A 16324-nucleotide genomic window follows, 5' to 3' on the forward strand; every position below is an offset into this window, starting at 1 on the left:
CAAGAGCTTCAGAATGGGACCAGCGGCGCTGTATTACTTTTTAACCTTGATGATAGATGGGAGGGCAGTGTAAAATGTCCTCATGACCATCAAGGCAAATTGAGCAAGAAAGACGTTTTGGAGAGGCGAGAGATAATGAGAAGGGAAGCAAGTGTAGGGGAGAGGATGGGAAAAGACAGGGAAAAAAAGAAAAGAAAAGAAAAAGAGACAAGTGGAAAAGAGAAGACACAAGGCATAAGAGGAAAGGGTGAGAGGAACATTGGAGTTTTCTAATGAACTAAGAAAGAGACGACTGGTCGATAGGATGGAAAAGGAAAAGGAAAATGTCAGAGAGAAAGTCCGAACGCAAGCTTCAACACAAACACCTGAAGATGTCAGAGCCATCTCCTCCAGGAGCGGATCTTCAAGATTGATTCATCCTCTGTCTAAACATTTCACACATGAGCTTCTATTATTCACTAAGGGATACATTCTGCCTCGTCTTAAGTCACATCCTTTTTTCTTCTTTCTTTATCGATATCAGAACACCAGACTTTCAATTTTGATACTAAATGAAAAAATGTTTTACAACACAATAAAATGTTGATGGCCTACAATGGTAGATGTTGGTAATGGTTACGATTATGGTAATGGATTGTGTTTTCAGTGCTTTCGTATTCCCAGTACTTCATTTAATTGATTTTGGCAGTTTTGGTTAATGTTATCGCCAATTATATTTAGGATTATGATTAAAAAACAATTACAATTCAATCCCAAATGATACATTGCTCTTTTCTCCTACTTTATATTCAGTTTTACCAGAACTAAATGGTTCCGTCCTGTAAAAAAGACTCACATTTTCCACACAGATACAATAATGAAGTAAACGTGTTCTTTCTCGACTGTGATCATGAACTCTTTAAATCTGCACTCTCTTAAGTGAATGGTGGAGAATAAACAGATGCTGTATTTTAACAAATAAAAACTTTCCCTCTATTGCACTTCATCATACGAGCAATAAAATAAAATAGGTTCAGTAAATCCTACTTTTGTAACACAATCATGAGTGCAGGAGTCACTTTACCATTACTCCCACAATATCTATGGCTGTAATATTACAGTCTTATGAGCTAAAGTATTTCAGGATTTAATTTTGAAGATTGCTGAAATGATTTAAAGTAACTATATTAAACTAACTAACTCTATTAAAGTAAAAATTAAATTTAAAGTAAAATGTTAAAGTTTTGAGATTTTTCTCAGAGGTCTGAATAGTGAGTTTGTGAGAATAACAATACAGGGTCAGTGCTGAACTTATTATATTTCATTAATTAATTTATCTGTCTCAGGCAGGTTTTGTTTGATCCAGAAAGTAGGGGTCTCAAAGTTTTGATGTCTGGTCAATATCTACCAAGGCTATTATGGTCCGGTGGTGGATCCTGATCAAAAGAAGAAAAAAAAATTGTTCCCCCTCCACTCCAATTCAAATAGACAACTGTACACACTGCTTGCAATAAGCTAGTGAAATTGGTAATAGAGGATATAAGTCTGCTTTCCACTGTCATTTCTAAAGCTGGGTCCTTCAATATTACTTAGGCAGTCTATTATGTAGTGAGGCTGTCAGTGAGAATTATTGTGCTCCAGAAGTGCCTTGACTACAGGGAACAGTAAAATAGGAAACAAGGTTGGACACAAGAAAGAACAAGTATCACAGGAAATGTAAAATTAATGAGTGGTGGTTTTAAACACAAATAGACCACTTATGGGTACCATACTGAATCACATATGTCTCTATTCAGCATAGCTGAACATTTAAAGCACAAAAAACATGGTCATTTTAGAGCATCTTATAAGGAGATTTAAACCAAATTCATTTGCACATATATACTCATACTGTCCATCCAAAACAGATGGACTCATCTTACAACAGTAACCAACGCAGGAGCTCATGAAAGGCTAAATGTCGGGTCAGTATTACTCAGTGCACAGCATCAGAATACAGTGACACAAGATACCAATAGAGTCCAATTAGACATAAATACATAAAGTACACTTTTTTGTTTTTACAACAAATAAAAAGCAACAATGGTTCAGACCACATTTAAATATAAAAACGCTATTCTGAATGTAATCAATGGACACGCAGATGATTTTGGGACGAAATGAAACAAACCAAAAAGCAAGCTGTTGTTCTTGTTACATTTATGCATTGGGAAAATGATGGGTCTGTAAAAAAAAAAAAAAAAATGCTGAATGTAGATATGGTGTTTTTCTTTCTTCGGAATGTAAATGGTTAATGTCCAGCTTTTGTTCTGATTTCTGATCAGTGAATCAATCAACGAATCATTTTCCACTCTTTATTTTATAGATTGTTCGCAGATGTAGGTTGCTCTCGTGGTCACACTGTGCAGAGTATGGAGGATGCAGACACACTGTCACAAGAATTTAAGACAGATAACACCATAGATTTTAAGTCATAACCTCATGGACTTCAATACAATTAATTATCTCAGCAAATTCCAAATAATCTCAAGATAATCTTTGTTAGATCTTATAAGGGAAAGCTGGAAGTCTGGATCCTCCTGCAATTGGGGATATATGTGAAACTGATGTATTTGCTATTTTCAAACAGAGGTGGGAAAAAGTACAGCAACTTCTTACTTAAGTGCAACTAGTGCTACATTCCTCAAATCATATTGCCAATAATACTTAATGTCACAGCTCTGGCTCTCCAGGCCTGTGTGTCTGGCTGGGAAGGTGGTGTGTGTGTGTGTGTGTGTGTGTGTGTGTGTGTGTGTGTGTGTGTGTGTGTGTGTGTGTGTGTGTGTGTGTGTGTGTGTGTGTGTGTGTGTGTGTGTGTGTGTGTGTGTGTGTGTGTGTGTGTACCTCCAGTTGCTCCTTCCTCACCTCCTGTGTGTGCATGTCACGCCCAGGGTTTGGACCCACCCATGCCTCTGTCAGGCTGGCTGATAAAGCCCAAGTGGATTCAGCTGTGGGGGCAGCTAATGAAGGCCACTGACAACTACATGAGAGCTGCTGCTGACTGCTTCCTGCCTGCCTGTCTGTGTTCAGACTCCACTACCACCGAAGCCTTTTTTTTGCCTTTAATACTGTATATATTATAAATAAATACAGTGTGTTCACTCACCACCTTCACTGCAAGCACCTTGCTTACTGTCACTTACTTGAGCCAGTAGTGACTTTAAGGAAAAGTACAATGTGTTTTTGGTTTTGTTTTGGGGTTTTTTAAACACTCAGTATTTGTTAGTTTTTCCCTCATTTGATTATACTAGATTATATTGTAAAAATAATAAATATATAACTATAAAACAATATAATTTAGAATTGTTTTTAAAAATCAAATTAAGTAATCTAGTTGAACAGTTTACAGTTAAGTTTTTTTTTTTATTACATTTTCAGGAGCAACTTACAATTTCAGAAGAGACAAAATTGAGTCAACGGTTTAAATTGTATTCTTGTAGAAAAAAAAAGTAAAAATAAAATGTATAAATTCCTAATTAATAGCCATTCTTACAGTAATGTAAGTAATCACAATTTGGATGACCAGCCCTGCTTTTAAAATATTTTTTGGGTTAATCAACACAAGAATTAATTAAATTTCCTGGCTTGCATTGAAGAAGAGATTCTGAAAAATCTTGTGACGATAGCATGTTGAAACATGTAACTTGAAACATGTTCCCAGTTCGACACTATGATTTTATATAAGATTTTAAGAATTGGGCCAAATTAAATTGATAAGTATCTGTTGTAACATCAGCTCGTGTCACTAATATAGCCTTGCTCCATGAATTAATGAAACCCAACTGTTTAGAGTACATGTACAAACACAAGCAGCAAATTAAGTTTTAAACATCTGGCAGTGATGAATAAAAATCCATTTCAATTCATCACCCACCACAACAAGCCAGCATCTTATAGAAGCTTGATTTGCAAGTAAAACGAAAACTGCAGCGAAATAAAGGAAAAAATGTTGCATACCCCAAGGTTCTTCAAATCTAAACACTTCTTTAAACTCCCCTTCAGCGCTGTATGATAAAAGCTCTCGCTAAATTGCATATGCACTTATGGCATAAAGCTGTCCATATTTTCATATTGTTCAACGTGAAAGGAATATATCTCACTCAATTATCTGAGAATCTGCAGGGCATCTGCCAGGGCCTTCAGGCATCATGCGATGAAACATGATACATAAATCAATCAAATATCAACACAGAGCTGTAAGACACAGTACTGTAGATAAAAGTAAATTAACTTAGACCTTGCGGTGCATTTCTGCACTAAGCGAAAACCACAGGCTGTCATCCTGCAGTGTTTATGTCCTGGGTTTTGACTAAAAGACACAGAGGACACACAACTGCCACTGTTGAAAATGAAAATGATACCACTAACATTATCATAGAGATGGCGACGACGGCTAAAAAGCTCCTTGCACAAACTGTAAACAAAAATGAAAGCCCCTCTTGTTTCTCAGATCTTTGAACATCAAGATATGATACTGGAGGGGAAAGCTGCTTTATGGTTTTATCTGAAGTGGCTTCCATGATGATGGACATTTGCTCTGATCATTGGCGAATATCATTCATCTCAAGAGGTAGCAGTGTAAAGCAATGGACAAAAGAAGTGACCAGTAATGAAAAAAAAAGCTTCTTTTTTTTCTTATCCCCTGGAAATCATGGCTATGGCAGTGGTGTGGAAGCAATATTCATTTTTTTTTTCTATTTTAAAGCAACAAGTAGAGGTGCAAGTCATTCGCTGGTTTATGTGCTGTAGATTAATCACCAATATTTCAGCAGAGGGCTTTCTGACAGCATGAGATATATGTCCAAAGCCACATTTAATCATAATAACCACACTTATAACTCATTAATGTGTCTAAAGTTGTCGACAAATTGCACAGGAAAATTAGGTAGATGGTTAAGAGAAATTCATTGTGCTACAGAAGCAGCGAGGCAAGCGTCTTCGTGGTTTCTTTGGGGAGCATCCATGCATAGTGCTGTAAATCATGCACAGGCACACTGCTGTCTGAAGAAAAAAACGCTTTGCAGCTTAAAAATTCCAAATGGCTTTTACTAGATAATGCCTCACAGGTTTCATGCATACAGCGCGTGCAGTATTTCAATGAGACGCATGGCAGAATGTAAGGTAGAGTTTGCCAAGGAGGTTGAGTAACATGAAAGGCGCACTGAATGCTGGGCAATGTGTTGCTTAGCAAATCATTAGAGCATGTTCTGGATTTAAAAATGATCTCTCCCTCTCCCTTTTAAAAACGTTGGTGGTGTTAAAAAGAAAAAAAGATGGTGGCGAGGATTAGGACTACTTTAAGCTGAGCTCATTTACATCCCCAGCATCAGCAATCTAATGCTACTTGAGGAGGGATTAAGCCTCTCTCCCCTTGACTTTGATCAGATATACAACACTTGTCTTTCTACTTAGAAATATTCACCCCCAAGGATAGAAGGGAAGGAACTCGTGTATAATTTTTTACACTACCTCAGGTTTTTCCTTTGTAATAATCCCTGTGTTAATGTAAAAGCAGTCACAATGTCTACAGTAAGTCTCATTTGCTCAGTTGCAAGTCATGTTAAACTTTAAATAGGGTTGAAGAATTTGAGGATGTGCACCGGGTCGGCAGAGATACAATTTATTTTGCATTGTGCATAATGCTGGAGGTCAATTCATTAAAGTGACCATCTCCGACTAAGTTCAGACTTTAAATGAATTATGAGTGAAGACAAGGAGGATTCAATGAGCAAATGGGCTCCACCGCCACAGTTGTAATACGGGATTAGCACATGGGATTTATTCCTTTTTGTTTCATGAAATGCAGGCACCCTCATTGTCATCTAAATGTTATTTTGAAACCAGCACATACTAAATATAAAAGCCTTGTACTGGTAACCCAATTCTCAAGACAAACACTTTCCACACTTATGGATTTTATGCAAGGATGTTTTGCAGTCACTGCCGGTGAAGATATTAGGCTATTTGTATATCAATCCTGACTGCGGAGGACGACTTGGCACTCATTGGCCACTCGCCGATGGCAAGAATTTTCGGTCCAAGTCACATTTTTATATTCAAATTCTCAATTTGATGCAGAGAGTTTAAGAGGCACTGCAGAGAGAACTGCGTGTTTAGTCCAATCAACTCACCCAACATGGAAATGTTTTCAAAAACGTTTTACTGTGCCTTCATTTTCTATTCTGTCAGATACTGGCTGGCAGTAAGAATGACAGTGTATCAATAGAGCATATTCTCATGTTGCCGTGCTGTCCCTGTTTGCCGTCTCACTGACTGGTTTAATGAATGTCCAGAGACTATTTAAATGGAAGGAATCAAAATGGGCTTTTGGGAGGAGCAGTAGTAACTCACAATTAGAGTAGCCATTAATTCTCCATTTGCTTCCTTGTCGTGTGGGGTTGATTCAGTCCCCTATTGTCCGTCTTTTTGGCATGTACATCTCCTCATCTACGTCTCGTGTCACCATCCGCAGGGACAGATCCAAAGCACAGGTTTATGTTTGATGTACATTCATAAACACGGAGCACATTAGGAATATAGTGGTGTCAGGGTGATTCAATAAATCACACAAAACCATAATGGCATTTGTGTGATGCCCACCGACACTTCAATCCTTCAGTGCTGTAAATTGTACTTTTCTCTATAACAGAGATGAATAAATGGGATTGGTTGTGTGGGTTGCATCCTTTGGAGACGGACTGAGAAAAACTAAATTGAAACACTTTATCCATCTATAGTCGTGCCTCGAGGGTTAACTCGGCAAGTGACCACTTTTAATTAAATTCATGTTGACATTTCACAGCCAATACACTTATATCAGATAATTCCACGCTTAAGCAATTATGTATAATATTACCCAAATTTGCAACCACACATCTTCATTGTGCCGCTTTAAATATAGCATTTTTCTTTTGCACTTTGCTCTTCCATTTCTCAGTCTTTCTATCACTCGCAGACACGCAAAGGTTTGACCAACATTGGGGACTTTGGAAGTTGGACACGGATGGAGCGGAGAACTGGGAGGAACATGAAAGAGAACGAGGGCAAAAAAAGAAGGTGACAGGATGAAAGACTGAGGTGTTACGAGACAGCGGGGGGGTGGACAGTGGATTGGGAGGAGATTTTGTGTTGCTGTGTGTGTGTTTAGTGTGAAACAATTGGTGATGAGCAGAAAGGGCAGGATCTCTGAGGAAATAAGATCAAAGGACCATCTGCCCGTATACAGGAGCCGGCCCGGATTTAGACGAGTGTGTGGCTCAAGCAGTGCCCAGGCCTGAAAAGGAGCAATGTTTCTGGCCTGTGGCAATAGAGGCCAACACCATTCTTAAATGGAAAGGAATCCTACATCGGCAGTTTTTTGTCTTTTTTTTTGTTTTGTTTTTTGTTTCCTCCAAGCATGTCATTTCTCAAACATATGCTGAGCCACTTGCTTGCCTCAAACTGTGGAATGAGTTGACATGAGCAAATTTGCTCTGCTGGCTTTGGGGTGTGTGGGGATTGTATTGGGATTGGGATTTTTTTTTTTTTGCTCTTATACCGTCTCTTATGTTTGTAGGGTTTTTTAATGTCTTAATGTCCTAGTTGTCCACAGTTAAATCCTCTAACGTATTCAATTAAACATGAGTTTATTTCCTGCTTCCTTACAAAACAAAAACAATATGGGTAGTTTACATCAACAGTTTACATTGAATAAAATCCAACAAAACTAAATGAAAACATTCCAATAGCACAAAACAATGAATTGTGATTCAGTGAAACATTGTATGCCTATTTCCTAACAGGGCAGTAGTGTAGTGGTAATCACTCTCACCCCATGGCAAGAAGGCACCCAGTCATTCTTTGTGGAGTTTGCATGTTCTCCAGTTATCACTGAGTACTCCTTTATACTCCCTCAAAAAAAGATGCATCAGTGGATAACTGGTGGGTTTAAATTGCCCCGAGATGTGAAAATGAGCGAGTGAGTTTAATCGCGATGTCCCCTGCTTCTGTTCATGATCAGCTGGGATCAGCTCCAGCACCAGTTCACTCTCTGCTGGATGAAGCAGTAGAGTAGATGTGAAGGATAGTTCTTCTGATTAAGGTTCATCCCTCCACGATAACAAAACAACTCAGGAGAAGAATATCATATTGGACAGGTAGGAAGGTAACTTTGGAATTGCTTTCAGTCAGGACTTTTTTGCCAAATGCTGAGGATCTATGAGCTTGGAGGATTCTGTATAGAATGGCGATGGACTCACAAAATGACAAATATATCTGTCAGGTTTTTGTCCCTGGCACTAAACGATCAAGGGTTAAGGGATTCACATGACATTCAAAGCAAAGTTTGACATCTATTAAGATATGCATGTCAACTTTGAAGGTTCATGTTAATTGATGTCCAAAGCCACTAATTCCATAACTTTATCAGAATAATCTTCTGTTTATCCACTAAATAATTTATGCAGGAAATATTTCTGGCTTTATCTTTTCTCGGAGATGAGTTTTATGTGTTAAATCTTCAGCTGCCTGAATTGCCAGATATAGGTCTCATTCTCCCACAGAAATGAATAAACAGCATGATATGAAGAGCACTTGCCAGTCATTCATCAACAAACTGTCAGTTAAAACCATCATTGCACTGTAACGTCTTCTTACTCTCTATGATCCTGATACCTGGGCACATTAAGGGTTCAAGTCCAGGGCATAGCAGCACTTTCGATTATGCGAGGGAGTTTTTGTGTGGCAAATGATGCAAAAACCCCTATGAACCAATTCAAGTGTAAGAAATATAAACTGCAATACCTCACGCAATGTAGATTTGTACATTTTTGTCCAAAAAAAACCCTACTAAAAACTAGTATCGGGTCTCCTGTGCAGTTATACCATACGTGCAAACTTGTGCTATATTTCAGTTTGCATATTCCGTAGAATAACTAAGTATTCTGAAGTGGTGAGATTACTGACTGAGCTTTCTCCTATGGGGACCTTTTATCTTGTGCATCATTAGTTGATAAATCAGGATGTGCATCACAGGTGATTGAACAAATTGAAAAAGGTGCACAAAGACTGGATTTATCACTCTCCAACTTGACAGGAGTCAAATTATAGCCCAAATGGAGCTGCAAAAACATAGTCGATGTGCCAGTTCTGCTTACAGCATTAGTGCATTTAAGCTACTGGCTGTACAGGAATAAATATTTAATTAACCTTTTGAGCCATGGAGACTCCAATCAACTTCTTCAACGTGATTAAAATTATTCCATCCCATCAGATTGCAAATAAATGTAGTGCTCTAATGAAGACTTGTGCCAGACTTTAGTACATCACGGGTGCAGACAAGTCTGCCAATCACACAGCTATCAAACTGTCAATCATTAAAAAGCAATTAACATTAAGGAATTTGAAGAACTCCAATAAGAAGGTCAAAAGAAACCAATCACAAGCTCATTTTGAATTTCTTAGAGGATCCCTGAAATATGAAGATAACATCAAAAACTCTCCATGATATCCTGCAGTCACATTGTAGTGCAGCGAAAGGAAAAATCTAATCACATGCAGGTAAAAGAATTAGCGACTTATCTTAAGAGATAAGACCTCCTTACCTCTGCAGATTGGTACAGGAAAGTCCCACACCGACACACCTGCTGCATTGTTCACACAGGTGAGGAGTGAGTGTCCGTCCAGGACGTAGCCGGTGACACATCGGTACCGTATCTTGTCACCGACGTTGAACTGAGTTCCATTCAGTATTCCTTTGGGTGGAACTCCAGGGTTTCCACATGAGCTGCTTCTGAGCTCTAGAAAAATGAAAACGAGAGAGAAAGCCGATAAGAATAACAATGTGCTGCAAAAATGAAAATGTTGCAAGATGTGCTCGACCTAATCTGGAGACATAAATACATTGTGTTTAAACTGAATTTTCTTGACATGTCAGAGCTGGCATTGTCGTCTTTGTTCTGGAGTTCAAGACACTAGAAGCTAAGACAAACAATTTTATCAAAATTGCATGAAAATGTGTTATTCAGATATTAATTCATAACAGAAGAGATTCAATTATCAGAAGATGAAATGCACCACCCAGGAGTCTCAAACCACCATGTTGTTGTCTTACCCATCTTACTTTAAGAACTCACTGAATAACAAAAATCTATAAATGTAAGGAGCAATGTGGGGCAGAGAATGACTGGTACATAGTACTAGAAAAGAAAATTAAACATTGTAATAAAAAAGACGTTATGAGAGCAGTAGACAAATTATGTATCTGAATTATCTGTAATGCTTGTTTGCTGTGGCAGAATTATATGACATTTATAAATGTCTCTTCACAGAAGAAGCCATTGGACTGGATGTGCACTACATTTTTGTTGTAACTTAAATAAACTATAGTACTGAGTCACAAGTTGTTACATTACTTTGCAGGCCCCTTGAGGAAGACGGAGCCCTGTTGAAATATACCGTCAAAATGTAAGGCGTTCAAGAGTAATTGAACATGTGGCGATCCATGTTCCTTATGCTGTTTCGCCATGTTCACCATTGCTTCATGAAGCTTCATGAAAGTCAGCTGTACTTTGAGAACTGAATTAGGTTTGGCATTCAACTGAGCAGAACAGAGTATGAAGGAATAAGTGGTAACCGCGTAGAATCAGAATGAGAGAATTCAGGGAGAAAAAGACTCAAAAAACAGAAAAGCAAAACGAAATCACATCATCTTGTCTGTCATATTGCCAGCTAACGTGATACACTGGCGTTCCAATAACTTCCCTGCAAACCGAAGCAAGAGAATGACTGCAGGGCCAGAAGAGTTTTTTTATTTTGCTGTATGTTCCAGACATCTAAACTATAGCTCCAGCTTTATGTTAAATAAAGACTACAGTCATCAGTTTTCTAAGTTTCACTTGAAATTGGAAAGAAAACTGAGAACAAAATAGCACTGAATTTGGTTGCAGTTTGATGATATTCAAATGTTAGACTGAATATTTATCTGTTTTGTCACGTCATGAGGAATATTTTCACTGTATAAGCACCATGCACTATCTTTGAAGTGGAATATCACTTTCTCTGTATACTGCTTATCGAGGTCTCTTCAAGTAACAGCTGAATATATTAAAGTCAATCATCAAATTTAATGTACTCGCCTGAGGAATTAACATTGTGCATGTATAATATTTGTATGCGAGACTCAAACATCTTTCAAATTATATTATTTAATTACAATCTTTATTATTACTCATGGCATATTAAGCACTTAATAAAGCTCTGCATGGTATTAGAGACTGCAGTATAACAAAAAGAGCAATACGCATTGTGCAAATGATCCTCTTGGAGAAAGCAAAACTGTACTAAATGAAATGTTAACGTTTTTATACTATTTATATTTAGCTTGATATATTTCACATAAATTAGGAAGTTTTTAATTGACTACAATTTATCATTGATTGATTTACAAGAAGGACATATTTTAATGTGAAAAGGAAGAGGATGTAACCGGTGCACAGAATCTATGAACACAGTGACCCAAGCATTCTACACCACAAGAGTACAATACATCTAAATTTCGAAAATAAATAAATTCAGACTTCTAAAAAATGATGAACACTATTGAACATTAGCAGTGCACTGGGTATGATTACTGTGTTAAGTGGAAAACAAATGTGATCATCTACTGTATATAGAGATGAGCGCTTAACACAATCCTTCAGTGTACGATTTTACTCCATTCTTCTCATTTCCCAGCACAAGATGCATCTGTTACCCTTTTATTCTAAGGCTAACCACAAAAGAAGAAAAGAGCTCTTCAGGACCAATTTCCTTTCGCAATTACAGCACATGTCAGCTGCCCGACTTTAAATGCTGACTGACATTTTGGAGGCACAATGGGGGGCTAACCTGAATTTATATAACTAAACTTTTAACACATGCGAGTCAGACGACAGACTAAATATTATACTGGATCTGAGGCGGCTTAAAAGTGCTGCCAACATAGTCTTCATTTTTCAAAGCAAAATATTGAGGCATCATTTTTTGGAATACATAGGTTTAATAAAAGTGTCTGGTGAATATGCACGCATGTTATGAGTTTTCATATCATAAACAAATAACATTGTATTTTCATCCAAATCAAAACATTTTTTATAGAGCACTTCTCATACATTGTGTGTAGCACAAAGTGATTTGCATGTTTATATAAAAGAATACTTCATGACTGAGCATTCAGGGAGCGATCCCTGTGCGTGTCTGATTGAGAGCACTCGTGTTGACAGTAGTATACAATAATCCCATCAACCAATAACTAAACACAGCCTGATCGAGCAGTCAAGCAAAATGTGTGTTTTTGATATGTGCCATCTGTTTATTCTTAATTATTCCAACTGGCAGGCCAGGAATAAGAAATGCATTTTTAAACATACCGAAACAGCGTGCAAAGTAAACTTGAGATTGAGAGAAATGGTGAGGAGCATAACTTGAGACCCTGATTTACTATTTACTATTCTCCAAAGTCACGTTTCTCAATGCTAATTTTCAAGAATGTTTCCTGAAAACTAATTACTAATCCACTTTACATTGCAGATGCTCAAAAACGCATCTCTCATACGTATGATCCCTAATGAATGCGGTATAAATCCTCATCATGGTTTACCGGCTGTTTATGTTTACGGGCAAAATTAAACAACAGACTGTAAACGGGAGCAAGCATGTGCTCGTATTTTTTTATGAACTCCAGAACGTGCCAACAGAAATAGGAAAAAAAAAAAGCTGATACCTGATTACCTTTTCATTAAAAAAAAAATCAAAAAATTTCGTTATTTCATTCATATACATAAGCATATTACTAAATTAAGAAACAACGTACAAACACTCAATATCCTGTAAAATATATTTAGACCTGATCCCTGCAATTATTTGCACAAGTTACACAAATGCACGGAAAAATTAATACATAAATGTGAATTAGTGATTGACAGCCTGGGTGTGGTGAACTTGGTCTGTTCATCTTATTCCTGTAATATTGAACAGGCTGACATGGTGAACCTTTCCTAAAATGTCTGTAAACATTAGTTTACAAATCTGCTGATGCAAACTGTTGTAGTTGCATATAAATGTCATAATTAGGAATCTGGCTGTCCTCTACTTTGCTGACCTCTGCTCCGATCATAAGTCAATCATAGACGCCTTTCACTCATCATCTCTACATCAGCTTCGAGTCATTAGCACTGCACTATGTGTCACAATTATATTCAACCCCCAGTTTGCTGTCCTTTACAAATGACACCTAAAAAGACAGAGTAACAAGAATAAGGCAGAAAGAATATGCCAAAGTCACCCAAGTAAATTATGTCTGCGTAATCTAAAATGCCAACAATGTATTAGTCTTCATAAAGCTGCCAAAACCTTTGAAGTGTTTGAGGTTAATTATTCGTCTCTAAAATTCCCCATCTTTACCCATTATCATTTGTAATAAGCTACACTGCTCAGTGACCTGAAATTGGATAAAACTGTATGGAAATGGATTAAAAAAGATAGCAGAAAATAGTCTCTGTAGGGCCATCAACATACATGAATAAACCTCATTCATTATCCACTGACCTGTTCTTTTTTTTTTTTTTCAAAATTTCATTGCCTTGCTTTATTGCGAGATGCAGCAGCATATTATGAGCTCTAACAGCCCTTCAGAATCCATGGCAACAAAGAAAAAATACACCTCTAAGGGACAGTGAGGGAACCTATGAAATTGAAATGTATTTGTTTGATATATCAAATCTTTTGAGTTCAACAAAGTGTGACTAAGCACTTCAAAGGCAATCTAAATATCTACAAAGTCACGACCATATGCCTTTACAGCGTGATGCTTGGATTTAAATTCAGCACGCTGCCGAGCTTAAAACAGACGCATTAAAAAAAGTGCAATACAGAAAAATCAAAGAGCCAGGAATTGTGCTGCATGCAACCAGTTGTTACTCACAATTTGACATCACTTTCCCTGCACCACACGAGTAGTAGTTGACCGATCATTAACTGTACAAGCAGTAGCAGTAACTTTGAAAAAAAAAAAAAAAAAAAGGACAAAGTGCTTTGGCTGTGGAACAATCACAACCCAATTAAAAGGAAGGGGAAAAAAGGAAGCTGAAACTTGGCTGCTGGGCTGGCAAACATTATTTGGCTGACTTTTTGGTGGAGAACACTGCCAATGATACTGAAAAAATTTCATGCACCACACCACCAATGTATGACACCTTGCACTTCAAATTACAGATGAGTTTGATTTAGGAGGTGAAAGAGAAAGTCTTTCTCAAAACATTATACCATACAGCAGCCAGTTTGGAGTGAAAGTATAAGAAATGCAGTGCTTGCAATACCCGTAACATAATTTTCAATATTAGATGACCTATCGTTCCCTTTCTAGGAGCCACTTCATTACAAAAAAACACATTATGAAATATTAAAAACATAAGCCATACTTATAGGGGCTGAATAGTCAACTGCAAGGTCAAAGCAGGTTAGAAATGTAACCATGTTTGGCACTGAATTCAGTCACAGAACCACAAAAGGTGAAAAAAATAGAATCATAAAAACAAAAAACTGTTGCCAAACAAAAGTCAGAAAATGTGCCTATTTTTCTAAATTGGTACTGCCGTATCTAAAAAGCAGATAGTTTTAACCTCCCTAAAAATGGAACACCTGGACAACATAATGTTGTAAAGCAAATACCTTTGCTACATTCTCTCAGACGAATGACAAGTTCAGGATTTTAACACAGTAGATCTGTACCTGTTATCCCTGTTACACTCATCAGTTGGTGCCAATCATACATCAGTGATACTTCAGTAATTCAAAAGAAATAGCCAAAATGTTCCACATTTTTTGTACCTCCATGGCCACAATCATTTTCTCCGTTACTTTTCACCCGAAGCGTACTGTGACTTGAATGTGACCAAGTGAAATTAAAACCGCAAAACTTAGTGGACTGTTGCACTTGTTACAAATCATACCCAAAGACACTGCACCCCATGAACCTCAACAGAGCACTAATTTCAGCAGCCAGATGTTGCTGGGACATCGGGCAGATTGCACTCAGCCAAATAAAAATGCAATAACATATAAATTATTTTCAAAGATTTTCAGGCCATGTTTTCAAACATTCACAAGAGTCTTCAGTAACTTTCCAGTGATGCTCTATGCAAATGTATATTTCATTCAAATACCAGGCTCATAAAAAAAAAAAAACAAGCAAAGAATTAAATTTGCATCATATTAAACAAATAAGTTGATGTTCATACAGCTAATAACACTATCTGATATGTGATTTTAGAAACACTTGTCTAACTCTAGGGAGGAAAGGAAAAAAGGACTGTTACTGGGAGGTGTTCTTGAAAGCATGACAGTGGAGAAACATAACTCCCATTCTCACGAGTAAGTGTTTTAAGAAACTAACCCCAGGTCACTAATTAAAAGGAAATGGATGCACCCTGGCTGTAATTACACCAGCTCTGACTCACTGCCCTTTGGTGTGTGGAAAGTCATAAGCAGTGTCTCAGACACGGCCCTTGAAATAATGCACATGACATGTTGTAAATATTTGAAGAAGTTGCTCTGGATGAGGCCCCCCACTGTGATGAAAGTGATTGAATACAAATAGAACCGTGTGCTGATTTGAGCTGAAAAAGTAAATGTGAAACCTGGGGGAAATAGGCACTTTTTAAAAAAGGATTTCCACTTTTGTTAAGATTTGAACAGCCCCCTAAAGAAATCAAGTGTTTTACATACAACCGTGAGCCTACAAAAGATGCTATTTGGAGGCCTCTAAATAAGTTGTTGGTATAATTGAACCTAGAGAAAACAGCTGCTCCTAAATACCAGAGGCTTGTGCTAAACTTGAAATTATGTGCAAACTTAACTTAAGGTGGGAAAAATAATCTAACAATGCAAATATGATGCCAACTGATTGCCTTTAACCTCACATAGCGTCAGCAAGTCTGCAATGTGAACTCAATATAAGCATATGGAGCCCAACATTATAATCAGCACGGACTATTTGTTGTGCAACAGAAAACTAAAAGCAAACATTACAATCATGCTGCATGGCATTTCTAACTCAGTGAGACCTCTATGACTCAACTGTAAACTACAAGCGTGTGCTTTGAATCTTTGATACATTATCTATATATATATATATCTATCTATATATATATATATATATATAAAAGAAGACACTGCAGACTTCAAAGGATCACAGCATATACTCAGCATAACAAACACTTGGCTATGATTTTTAGTTACAACTCGCACACAATGAGAGAGAGAGAGAGAGAGAGAGAGAGAGAGAGAGAGA

The 16324-nt window shown here is 37.4% G+C and overlaps 1 protein-coding gene across 1 annotated transcript in view; it reads right to left on the minus strand.

Annotated features, from left to right (window-relative positions):
• LOC308133227 (CUB and sushi domain-containing protein 3-like) overlaps positions 1–16324 on the minus strand; it is a gene marked incomplete at both ends in the record, with an annotated part of 215521 nt that overhangs the window by 158410 nt on the left and 40787 nt on the right. The window contains one exon of the mRNA XM_080500528.1: positions 9600–9794. Within this exon, the coding sequence (XP_080356654.1) occupies positions 9600–9794 (195 nt within the window). The remainder of the gene's footprint in view (positions 1–9599; positions 9795–16324) is intronic.

This window comes from Blennius ocellaris (genome assembly GCF_963422515.1).
Source record: "Blennius ocellaris genome assembly, chromosome: 8".
NCBI lineage: Eukaryota > Metazoa > Chordata > Actinopteri > Blenniiformes > Blenniidae > Blennius > Blennius ocellaris.